The 13,346-nt window shown below is 33.6% G+C and overlaps 1 protein-coding gene across 6 annotated transcripts; it reads right to left on the bottom strand.

Moving 5' to 3' along the window:
- Positions 1-7,165: 7,165 nt before the first annotated feature.
- LOC141674317 (large ribosomal subunit protein eL30-like) lies at positions 7,166-11,284 on the bottom strand. Of its 6 annotated transcripts, XM_074481063.1 has the most exons (6): positions 10,698-11,284; positions 10,507-10,612; positions 8,183-10,333; positions 7,999-8,076; positions 7,644-7,919; positions 7,166-7,464 (listed from the first exon to the last, which is right to left on the bottom strand). In XM_074481063.1, the coding sequence occupies exons 1-3, from the start codon at positions 10,716-10,718 to the stop codon at positions 10,122-10,124; spliced, it is 339 nt and encodes a 112-aa protein (XP_074337164.1). In that variant the 5' UTR covers positions 10,719-11,284; the 3' UTR covers positions 7,166-7,464; positions 7,644-7,919; positions 7,999-8,076; positions 8,183-10,121. The 6 variants fall into 6 exon arrangements, with proteins under 6 accessions (XP_074337164.1, XP_074337156.1, XP_074337162.1 ...); XM_074481055.1 differs by having other exon boundaries at positions 7,999-10,333; XM_074481061.1 differs by having other exon boundaries at positions 7,644-8,076.
- Positions 11,285-13,346: the final 2,062 nt, after the last annotated feature.

The following is a 13,346-nucleotide window of genomic DNA, read 5'->3' as shown; positions in this document are numbered from 1 at the left end:
GTTAAATACGTATCCAAGTTAGTAAGCATTTTACCAGAGAAATAGATAAGGCAAAATCTGTTAAGAATTTCTCTATTCTTATTTTTCAACTTGTAAGCAGTTGTGAACAATTTTGTTACACGGAGTTCTCAACTTAATATATATATCTCTGGTGGAAAAGTTCCATCCACCAGAAAGTTTTTAAATTCTTGTATTTATTTACTTTGTGCTTTGATTTCAATATTACTTTCATTCCGCGCCTAGCTAAATCAAACACAGATATATATTTATAGTAGAACAGTTCTTGAAATTTAAAAAGGAATCAGAATTACATTCAACCCCTCTTCTGTAATTCTTGTTTAGATTATTTGGGAATAACAATAACATTTATTCAAGTCCATCGGTAACTATAGTATATATATAGGAACTTGATGCATGTTATAGCATCTACATCCTATATAGATTTTTGGCAGTAGACTTGCAAATTGAAATAACTTTATTAGTACCAGTAAATAATAATCAAGCATTAATATTATTAGAACTATATGCATAGCTGCTATTATTAGTACTATATGCATAGCTGCCTGTAGGTGTCTATGTAGTGTCAAGTGTGGACTGGAACTGGAACTAGAGATGCACAAAAAGCCCGGGCCCGAAAATCCGGTCAGGCCCGATCCGGTCAAAGTCCGGTCAAGCCCGGCTCGGTCTCGGACCGGGCTTAGGGCCTTGACGGGCCCTATATTTTTAGGCAAAGCCCAGCCCGGCCCGGTTAAAAGCCCGGGTCCGGCCCGGCCCGATTAAAAGCCCGAAAAAGCCCGAAAAAGCCCGGTTAAAATCTGATTGTTCTAATATATTTTCTTATATATTTATGAATTCACATTTACTAAAAATATAAATAATACTTTAAACACATATATATTTACATATTTGTGATTAATAATATTATTTATATACTTCATTGCATAAATAATAAAAGAAGATATAGTAAATATATTATATATATTTGGATAATAATGATAAAATATATTATTCTATACACATGTTTATTTTTTGCCGAACTTAAATATTTTCAACGAAGTAATATTTTCATAAAATATTCCATGTAAACTAATACATTTTTACGATGATCTAGTTGCTAACATATGTAGTCTTCAGAATCTCTAATAAAACTCGATCCAATTTAAATTAGAAAACGCCCAGCCCGATCCGATCCGGCCCGAAAAAAGCCCGATTAGGCCCGCCTCAAGGGCCCAAACCGGGCTCTGATATTTTCAGAAAGCCCGGCCCTGCCCGGCCCGGTCAAAGTCAAAGCCCGAAAAGCCCGGCCCGGTCAAAACCCGGCCCGATGGGCCTTTTGTGCATCTCTATCTGGAACATAACACTAGTTAGCATCTCAGACTAAGTTTAATATTCAGAATGATCTTATATTAGTATTTTCAATCAAGGTGTACATCTAAATTACAATATACAATTTCTAAATTGTAAATTTTATTTTAAAAATTTACTATTCATCCTCGATATGTATAATGTAATATACATATAATTTATTTATTTTATTAGAAATAAAAAACCGGATCGGATCCAGATATTCGAATTCTTGTAAAAATTGATCTTAATTCATATCCAAATTTATGAAAGAAAACCGAACTGGATATCTGGTCCAGTTATTTCGGATCATATATCCAAATTTTTGGTTTTTTTTAATTGGATACCTTATCGTAAATTCAGATAATACGATTTTCGGATTTTTATGTTCACCCCTAGATTTAGGTATGTTTGCAATGATGCATTCGCAGGAAATAATAAATTATGTTAGTATACATTTTTTGCCACTTCAGAATTAAATGGTATTTGTAATATGTTAATACTTAAAAAGTAAAATAAATACATGAGTGCATGGTGTATATCAATTACTCTAAATATAAATAATTATTAACTTACTTTTTAATTATTTAATATGTTTATGTGTTCAAAATTTGATTGATGAGTCATACTATATAGGCAATTAACGCATGTACTGCAAGTTTACCCACTGAATGACATATGACACTCTCCATTCCAATAACTTTCTATTTTGGGATGTTCCAACAAATTGTTAACATTTCCTAAAATACCATATTATCTTTATAATGACTCCAAAATTTACCCCCACTTTCTTGATTTTTCTTCAACAATTTTTTTTTACTCTCTGTGTCTAACAATGATGTTAACAAACTATGACGGAGGGAGTATATGATATATGTCATAGAATGATTAACAATATATTATAAATTGTACGTATCTGTATAAATATTTTCTTTTATTATTTATTTTATTAAATTTAATATAATACTTCGCCATTCATAATGTTGGAGGAAGATATTAGATTGATGATTAATAAGAATGTACGAGTATGTATGTGTGTGTATGTCCCTGTATTAATTTATATATGTGTTTATATTTATTGTATGTATGTATGTATGCACAAATTAATAATACATCAATTGATAATTTTTAATAAATGAATGACGAGCTGAATTAAATATTATATAGATATTAATGTGGAGGTATAATTGTCATATAAATTAATTTGCTCAACAAACCCTCTAACGATGTTAACAACCTATGGGACGGTGGGAGTATAAGATATATGTCACATAATTATTAATAGTGAAGTATAAATCGTACATATGTGTATAAATATTTTATTTTATTTTATTTTATTTTTTATTTTATATAATTTAATATAATATTTGGTCATTCCATTATGTTGGAGGACGATGTTAAATTTAATATGATATTTAATGTAATCTTGGGGAAGCCATGGCCACCTCTGGCCTCCCCTAGCCTCGTCCCTCACTTAGAGAATGCTGGTGATCTTGAATTGCAAGAAAACCAGGCGGTAATAAGAGTGGAGGATGGGCACCAAAATGGAAATGTTAATGAAAATCAAATGATTGTTGCAGGGATTCCGCATGCTAACACGGATGGCCTCCAACTGATTGAGTTAAAGTATGGCTCAGACCATGATGTAGTTTAATCTGTTTTAGCAGTGATTGTAAAAGCAGTATGTTTTCTTATCGTACCCGCAGTCGCTACCCTTCGGGTGCGCGCTGGGTAAACCCTACGGGCTCACGTAATAGCCTGCAAACCAAGTGAACCAAGGTAAATCGCATTTAAGCGACGGCTCTGGCTCAGGAGGCAAAATCAAAAAATTTCCTCCCGTGGGATTCGAACATGTGATCAAGAAGATAGTTATCTCCTCTTTAACCAACTGAGTCAACTCAAACGGGCAAAAAAGCAATATTATTAGCGGTGGTTCTTTTCAATTTTTATTTGGAATGGGTGATAAGTATCTTTTATTTTAGTCACCATCGATATCTCTTGTTTTGAATATGTGTTATGATCAAAACCCTCCTATGTAATTAATTCCTAGGATTGTCCTATTTTTAGTATTATTAACTCTTAAGGTTGATTGGTATTGTTTTTGTGATGGGTCGTTTAAATAATATAAGAACGGCCTTATACAGTTGGTGTGGGAGGCATTTTCAAAAGCTCAAACAAATCGACTTTATTCATTGTTTCACGGCCTTGCAATGCTAAGTCTGCTTATCAAAGTGAAATGTCTGCCCTACAACATCTTTGGTGGGTCATTAGAGCAAGTCCAAGAGTGTTCTAGCAGATGTCCTAAAAATATTATAAAATATAATATCCTGGTTATTTAAGACAATGTTTTTGCACATCAAATCCATCAACATGTCTTATTTTTATGCCTTATTATTAAACTAATAATATATTTAAATAATAATTGGTGGGAAATGAAAAAGTTGAGAAAGAAGTGATGTTCAAAAAAGGAGGAAAACAAATATATTATTGGTAGAAATAGTATAAAGCATGTAAAGTAGTGCCTTATAAATAAGGCACATCATAAATGTCCTAATATTTTATGGCACCACTAGGATATTGTTTGAGTACTCAATTATTCAAATAATCTCATAATTTAGTTTAGGAAAATAATTTAGGGCACTCTTGGACTTGCTCTTAAAGATAAGCCAGACCCAAAATTGAGAATATAAATTTTTACAGACTCAAAAGAGGCCCATGTAGCTTTCTCGGGTCTGTTTCGTGCTTTATTGGGCCATCACTTAGTAAACTCATCTATATACATCGTAATTTAAATCATGAGGCTGATTCACTAGCAAAAAAGGGTGCACTTTGGATTTTTTTGAATTTTGGCCATACTATTAGAGTTTTTCTATTAATGTGGCACCTTCTTGTACACTAGTCTGTGTAATTTCCGGGGGTATTTAATTCTCACAATTTTCTTTGTTTGGGAACTGAAGAAGCTCACTTCATCTCCTTTGTAAAGCAACATCAAGATAAGAATGGAACATAGCTGGTTTCTGCATCCGAAAAACATGGTGAAGATTAATGTACATGTTACCTCAGTTGAAGCACCTCTTCAAAATGGAATTCTAAATGGCATTGATATCCTAGTTAGAGATGATCAAGGTCAATTTGTTTGGGGAGAGATGGGACCTCTGAAAGGGACAAACGTATTTGATTTTCAATTATGGCAATTCATATGGCTCTGAAAGCTGCATTTAAACGTAATCATTCATCGGTGATTATGGAAACAGACAACACAACAGCCTTTGGGGTTCTGGAAAGGCATGAAGAAGAAGTTTCTATGGTGGTACAACAGATTTATAAGCTCTATTATAGGTTCAATAAATGTAAAGCTGACGGTACTCAACCAAGAAAATGCTCCATATACTCTGTCCTTGGTTCCAGAAACAATGCGGCATGATTTATGTCGTACTACTCTATGCTCAATTACACCAGTTTGCTTCGAGTGTTGGAACCATTTGGTAGGCTCAAGGAATTGATTGACCTAGACGTTGGTTTTAGTCCTCATGTAGACGAGCTAGAAGTTGCAGGAGATTTTAGCAACGGAGAAGTCAGTCAATATGAATTGCAAGAAAACCATGTATATAGTTGGGAACAAAAGAACTTTTATTGATAACACACTTCAGGATTACAATGCTTACTCTTTGATAATCCTTACTCTCTCTCAGTCACTCTCAACTTATATTTACTCCTATTTATACAGAATGAAGATGGTTCCAGAATTTTCTTTTAGTGATATGGTTCTTGAACCTTCCTCCTTAATTATACCGACTCTTCATTTTTTTAAGTAACATTAATTACATGAAAATAAACTAGACAAATTCTGGAAATAGAAGTTCTTAGAAACTTCCAGAGAGAATCGTTGGGCTTCAACACTCCCCCTCAGCGATTACTCTCTCTCAACATTGATCTTGAGATCATTCCAAGTTGCCTTTTAAACTCTTCAAATTTTTTTGTAGTCAGTCTTTTAGTTAACAGATCAACAACTTGGTCATTTGTCTGGATGTACTTCATCTCAATGTCTCCTTCAAGAATCTTTTCTCGCACAAAATGATATTGTATCTCCAAATGTTTTGTCCTTGTGTGAAATACTGGATTTTATGCAAGTGGTATCGTTGATTGATTATCACAATAAAGTAGAACATGATCATTAGTTGATTGGTGAAGATCCTTCAAAAGTTGCATCAACCATGTGCATTCTTGAGTTGTCATTGCTGCTGCTTTGTATTCTGCTTCTGTTGTAGATAACGACACAGATGATTGTCTTTTATTGTACCATGACACAGCTCCTGAACCAATATTAAATGTATAGCCGGTTGTGGACCTTCGTGTATCATGATCTCCAGCATAGTCAGCATCACCGTGGCCTACTATTCCGTGCACGTTACATTTTTTATGTAAAATACTGAAATCAAAAGTTCCTTTAACATACCTCAGTACGCGCCGCGCTGCATCCAAATGAGGTTTCCTTGGTTTTTCCATGTACCGACTTGCCACTCCAACTGCAAACATAATGTCTGTCCTCATAATTGTTAAATAGATAAGACATCCTACAAGTTGCACGTACATGGTAGAATCCTTAAGTTTTTGCCCTTCGATTGCGCATAACTTTATATTTGGCTCTATAGGAGTTGATATAGGCTTGCAATCAAGCATGCCAAACTTTTCAAGTATGTCCTTCGCATACTTTTGTTGGAACAAAAAAGTTCCTTCTTTAGTTTGTTGTACCTCGAGACCTAGGAAGTGTTGTAGTTTTCCGAGCTCCTTCATTTGAAACCGAACCGATACATTAGCTCTAATTTCATTAATCTCCTTTTCATGGTCTCCGGTGATGATTAAATAATCAACATAGGTCAACACTACTGATATCTTTCCACCTGAATATTTTACAAACATACTTGAATCAGATGGAGTGATTGAGTAACCACTTTTCACAAGAAACTCAGCAATTTTTGCGTACCAAGCTCGTGGAACCTATTTTAAACCATAAAGAGCTTTCTTGAGTTTGCAAACATATTCTGGGTGTGCCTTACTGCGAAACCCCTCTGGTTGTTCCATGTAAATGCTTCGATCTAGCTCTCCATGTAAAAAGGCGTTTTTTACATCATTTTCCTTAATTTCCAAGACTTTGTTGCTGCAAGTGCTAGTAACACTCTTATAGTTGTAATATTTTCTACGGGACTGAATGTTTCATCATAATCGAGACCGTACTTATGAGAAAAGCCTCGAGCCACCAATCGAGCTTTGTGTCTCTCGATAGATCCATCAGGTCAAAATTTTAATTTATAAATCCATTTACACGTAATAGGGCATACTTCTTTAGGTTTATGAACTAACTCCCATGTCTCGCTCTATCTTAATGCCTTGATTTCACTACGCCATAAGTGGGCTATTGTAATGCCTAAATGATGTTACAATAGGCCCCAAAAGCGTTACAATTGGTCTATTGTAACATCATGGGGCGTTACGTATATGAGCATTACAATAGATACCCTAATGTAACACTTCACTGATCTATTGTAACAGAGAGAAAAACGTTACAATAGGCACCTACTGTAACACTAACAGACCCAAATGTAACACAAAATGAGTGATACAATAGCTTGATCAAGATTGCATAAGTGGGACCCACAAGGTGGGGTCTGTGGGTCCCACAGCCAGTTGTAACAGTCTGTTTTATCTAATATAACACCATTTTTTTGTAATTAAGCAACACTAGCATATGTAATATAACACTATATATGTAAACATATATTACACTAGAATAATCAAATGTAACAATCCCATATATAATTAATAAAATATGAAATTTACATACATGAGTCTCAATTTTTTGAACCAAACTATTAAATAACAGTCTCAATTCTCCAAACCATACCACTAGATAAGAGTCTCATCTCCAACTCCAACAACTACAACATTAAATCCAAGCTATCCTTAGATAGGAAAAGACTACTCATCGACTATCCTTTGATATGAAATTATACAAAATAGCCGGGCAGAGAAGCACTTTTTGCCCTTCTACACTTTCCTACTCTGGATACAAACTAACCAGCAGAGAGGTACTTGTTCTCCCTCAGTCACCATTCCTTGCTCCTGTACACAAGTCACACCAAATTGCATAAGAATTAATGCAAAATGCATTTTGGACTTAGACAGGGAAAATGAGGATTTTGCAATAGATGCTAGCTACGCGAATTATATTAAAATTTACTAAAAGAAAAACAAGTAAGAATCACACACAAAACTTATTTAATTTGGAAGAGGCTACCTACTTGGTAAGTCCTTCCTCCAACCTGTACTGCTCATCAACAGACCACTCTACAGCCAAGCCTACTTCGTGCTTGAGGCCTGATACTGAATAAAAAAGAAGAGAAATAGAAGTACTTGTTGCTTGAGGCACTCTTAATCCACTATTATTACTTGATCTTCCTAGAACAATAATCCCCTTGAAATATGGCAAATAAGGAATTTAAACAAACCAATATCTAATACTTCCTGCGTATAAGTCCAATAACAAGCGTTTCTCCACTTCTTATGTGATCTACAACCTTAACATTTCCAAAAAAACAACAACCTTAAGCATTTATAAAGATTAAACAATGTACCAAACTAGAGCATCTAACTTACAGGATAACCATTATGGCTATTACTCCTCAATATAGATACAACATCTGCCACCTTTATAACACCCGTGAAGTAGACAATCTATCAGAGGTCAAAAGAAAGTAAACTGTGAGGCATAAGGAAATAAAATGTATTCCTGATTCGTCCAAATTTCTGGATGTAAATGTAATTTCAGTAATCTACTTACAAAATGTAAAGTGAGCTTAACAGAAGACTGTTCCCGGGTCAAAGAGCTCAAAACAGTCTTCAAATGATAGAGCTATTATAATTACTTTAGGTAAAACAACTCTTTATTATAATACGCAAAATCATCACAGTCAAATATTAAATATTTAATATATTCAATCAATATTAAGGTATCCGCAGTTACCAAAGTAATCACCCTTAAATTGAAATACCATGCTTTTTCCATTGATCAACTGGATGCTTCTCAAGTGAACTGGAACATCTATGAGAATGACGGTGCCTACAACATTACCAAGTTTATAAGATCAGTAGCAGAAAACCCAACTTGTTGCCTGAGACCGATCAATGAAAATGCTTATTCATAGTTGGGCTAGGAAGTTGAGCCATGAGCAACATACTAGTTCAAGAGCCAGATACCGAAAACCCTGACCAGGTCATCTGATCAAGTTTCCAGGGGATTTGACGGAGTTGTCAGATGGATCTCATCTTACATCTACTTAATTTATCAGATAACTGTTACATGGTTGCATTGATAAACATACTCGAGAAAATCGAGGTGTCAATTGAGATCAATTTAGTCGTATTTAAAAACCACAGAACGACCATGATGAACTAAACACTTTAAGATAACTTAGGTATGATTCTTTCAGGATATTATTCTGTGGGCCTGTGGATAAATACTCTGCTTTAGTTCTTGATAAAATAATGTGAAAGTATATATTATTTTACATTGCTACAGTAATTAATATAAGAGCAAATGTGATAGTCGCCTAGAAAATGTGTATAAAACTGAGTAAGATTCCGATAATATTGACCATACTTTCTGAATTATAAATTATGAGATTTATTCGAAATCTAAATTTATCACAGTTCTAACATTAACCAAACTTGCATATAATCTTTCCAAAATTCCCTGCTTTGCTAGGAGAATTTTACTCTTAGAGCAAATTATTAGCTGAACCAATTACTTATGATTATGAAATGTAGGCTTGATAACAAGAAATGATTAACAAAAATAGCAGGCCCGAATTCTCACTAAATGAAAACAACTAAACTATAACAGAGCAACAAAGAACAGTTCAGTACTCTTTTTTTAAATAATCTTACTTACACCAATGCAGCGTGCAGTCTCATAGTTAAGTCTAAATCTATCATGATCCATCAGCCCTTGGAAAAGTCTTTTGCTTAGAAGTGGCAATGAAAAGACATTCTGCAGTAAAATAGAAAAAAAAACTACATTCAAGGAAACAGTACTCAAATTTGCCATGCGTTAGCTGCCTTTCCAATCTCAGTAGCCTGAAAGCACATCATATTCAATAGTGAATTAGATTAGTGAACACATTGCAACTAACCCTAACAAATTGCAACAACTGTATATGAATTAGATGGTACAAGCACTTTACAACACTATCTGCATACAACACCATTAGTAGTAATAACCAGTTTCTCAAGTCCGTGTGGGTAACTGAACTAACATACCTAAGGTCAAATACTCGAATGAAATCTGAATAGTAGGCAAATCGTTTATAATTTGGCAAAACGGATAAGTTCGCAAGTCTCAGCGTTAAATTTTGAGCAAAATGGATAGTAACATCATCTAATCTCTCTTTAAACAGATACTTCTATTCAAATCAGTGATAACAAATAAAGAACGTTCTCAAGCCATCTAACCAATCCTACACACATTGATATGAACTATTCCGCTAGTGAAAACTGAAAACCCTCTACCAATAGGCCATACACGAAACAAAACAACTTAACAAGAAAATAGTGCAAACAAGAAGAAACAGGAAAACATCGGTTATAACAAAAATCCATTAAGATGATACAAGCACTGTCAAAAAAAATTACATTAGATTATTCGTAGTAATAACCAGAATTTAATTTCTAACAGTGAGTAAGACCAAAATTTAATTTCTAATAGTGAGTAAGACCAGAATTTAATTTCTAACAGTGAGTAAGACAAAGACGCAAGGCAAAATCATCAAATGGTAACAATTCAGCCAACATTTCATATAAAAATAGCAGGGATAAATCCTCGTAAATTTACTTCCATTGTAGTGGTGCACTCCAACCTTTGCAAGCATGGCATAGTATTCAATCTCAGATTTCCTCAATGGTGGGCAATTGTTCGATATTATGATCAATTTACCTACAATAAAAACCCGAACAGTAAAAATAACAAAAAATTACACCGACAAAATACATAACCTTAAATCAGACATGAAATCACAATCCCATTTCAGATATCAACTATATCAAAAATTTAGCCATAAGCTAAATAAGCTGTTAAAATGAAGAAATGACAAGCCAATTAAAATTCACCTTTAGAGCTTCTGAGAGACTCAAGCACAGTTTTGTAACCAAGAGTGTATTTACCACTCTTCATTACAAGAGCTAGCCTGTTGTTAATGCTCTCATGAGTCTTCTTCTGCAATCATATCACATACAGTTAAAATGGTATTAAAAGAAGTAAAACAAATACACAAAAATCAAATCTGTGAAAATGTATTTACCGTCTTCTTTCCGGCTACCATTTACGATATGAAGAAGGGAAATTAAAGCTGAGATGTGAATTGATGTGAGATTTTTCAGCAAACGGCAGGTAGGTGATGAATAAGATTTATTAGGGTTTTCATGGCCTGTTTTTGATAGACTTGGTGGAGAACGTTTTAGAGGGTTAGCTGTAAAGTGTTGTAAAGTGCTTGTACATCTTAAAGCACATCATATTCAATAGTGAATTAGATTAGTGAACACATTGCAACTAACCCTAACAAAGTTATCTTCAATCAGCAGACAAAGTATTTTAAATTTTGAAAGGGGCCAAAATACAAGCAATTAAGAAAACTTATCAACAGCTAAGTAAAGACAAGCTAAAAATTACAGATGCTGATATGAAGACAAACAAGTGACTGATTTTACTCTTCTTTCCACTTTGAATTAGAGAATGGATTCTCCAAGTGAAAAAAAGCTTTAGAACTTGGGGGAAGATACAGGTTAAAACATAGACACTGCACTGAGTCAAGTAGTAACAGAAACATATGAACCAAAAATTTACCCGAAGTCCAAGAATAATTACCCGAGAGAGAAGCAGAGAGATGAAACAAAGAGGCGGGGATAGATGATAGGGTTAGGAATGTATGTGCATGTATTTCATTTAGGCGAAACATTTACCGCCTTTCAATTTTTCATCTGACAAAATGTACAAATATATTATTTATTTAATATTCTGTTAGTTTTATTTTGAAATTATTTTAAAGGAATTAACATAAATAAAAAATATACTATATCTTATTGATCATGTTTAAAATAATTTAATTTATATTTTTCTATATTGTCTAGTTTACTACTTTAATTTTAACACAATATTTATATGCAATGTTAAAATTTACAATATTTTATATTTTGAAGTAAAAAAACTTAAACGTAAAGAATAAGTTTTATAATATTAAAATAATGTAATATATAATAATATAAATATAATATAATTTTGAATAACAATTTAATAATTAATATTAAATTTTTATAATTTAGACATTTCAATATAACATAATTTTAGAAATTAATACTAATTAAAGATATTATTTTCACTTAAATATTTTTAAAAAGTAAAAAAAATTACTAATGTAACACTAGGTGCTGGTGTTACATGTTATGCAACACCGACATTTTTTTGTAACAGTAGTTATACATCAATTATAACATTAATTTAAAGGTGTTACAATAGCACAAAATTTTCTTAGCTAATGTAACACTCCTTGTAACACTTGCATTACAGTAGCCCACTTATGGCGTAGTGTTTCTTCTTTCATAGCATCGATCCACTCTTTTCTTTTTGATGCATCTAGAAAGGAAGTTGGTGCTTTTGGTCCATCATCCGACATTAGGGCAACATTCGCATACTTTGGATTTTCCCTTCTCTTTCTTGTTGATCTTCGAAGAGGTTGCTCAAGCACTTCAAATTCTTCATATTGAACTGGCCTTTCGTCTTCAAACACACTGTCACTATTTTTTGTTTGTAGTTGACTCCTCGCGCTTTCTGAAATTCGAGATGTGTCCATGTTCTCATTTTCTTCCATGATTTCTTCAACTTTATCATTCTCAGTATGCTCTTCTTGCGGTTCTTGTGAGCTTTCTTCGATATTATTTGAATCTGGAAGTAATATCGATTCCGATGACCGCCATGATGATGACTCGTCAAAGACTACATTCCTTGAAGTATAACATTTTCCAGTTCTTGGATCAAAACACTTCCATCCTTTTCTTTGTTCATCGTAACCCACAAATATACATCGAACAGCCTTTTTGTCAAGCTTGCTGCGAAGTGATCTGGAACAAATACATAGCACACACAGCCAAATAATCGAAAATGACTTATGACGGGCTTGAGATTTTGTAATTTTTCAAATGGTGATCTAAAACCAAGTTTTGCTTGTGGTAGCCTATTGATCACATGTGTATCTGTCTTCATACATTCTGCCCAAAAATAAAGGGGCACATTTTTAGCATGTAGCATGCTTCTAACTATCTCAGTTAGATGTCTCTTCTTTCTTTCGGCTACACCGTTTTGTTGAGGAGCACTCGGACATGAGAATTGCCTTTTTATCCTACAAGTCTTTAGATAGTTATTAAATTCATCTGAGGTGTATTCACCACCATTATCCGTACGTAAGCATTTTATTTTATTACCTACTTCAGTTTCAAATTTATCTTTAAACACTTTAAATATGTTAAATGCTTCAGATTTTTCCTTCATAAAATTAACCCAAACAAACCTGGAGAAGTCATAAATTAAAGTTATCATGTACCTGAAGCCGCTGACCGATGATTGCTTTATTTTTCCAAACACATTAGAATGTATCAACTCTAGCGATGCCTTAGCTCTATAGATTGACTCCTCAAATGAAAGTTGATGTACCTTCCCATATTGACAGCCTTCACAAATCACATTATCATGTATTTGCAGTTGAGGAAAACCTTTTAGAATTGCCTTCATCATTACTTTGAGTTTTTTATAGCTGACATGTCCTAGAAGTGCATGCCACAATTCTGATGTTTCATTTTTCCTAGTTTTGTCAACGTATGCCGTTTGCGCTGACATGACATACACCGACTCAAGTTTTTTTCCTTCCATTATTGGCGTATCATCTGATTTAAAACATCGA

This window comes from Apium graveolens, chromosome 1 (assembly GCF_009905375.1).
Source record: "Apium graveolens cultivar Ventura chromosome 1, ASM990537v1, whole genome shotgun sequence".
In the NCBI taxonomy this organism is placed as follows: domain Eukaryota; kingdom Viridiplantae; phylum Streptophyta; class Magnoliopsida; order Apiales; family Apiaceae; genus Apium; species Apium graveolens.
Note: the sequence above shows the minus strand (reverse complement) of the source record. Positions and strands in the feature narration are given on the sequence as shown.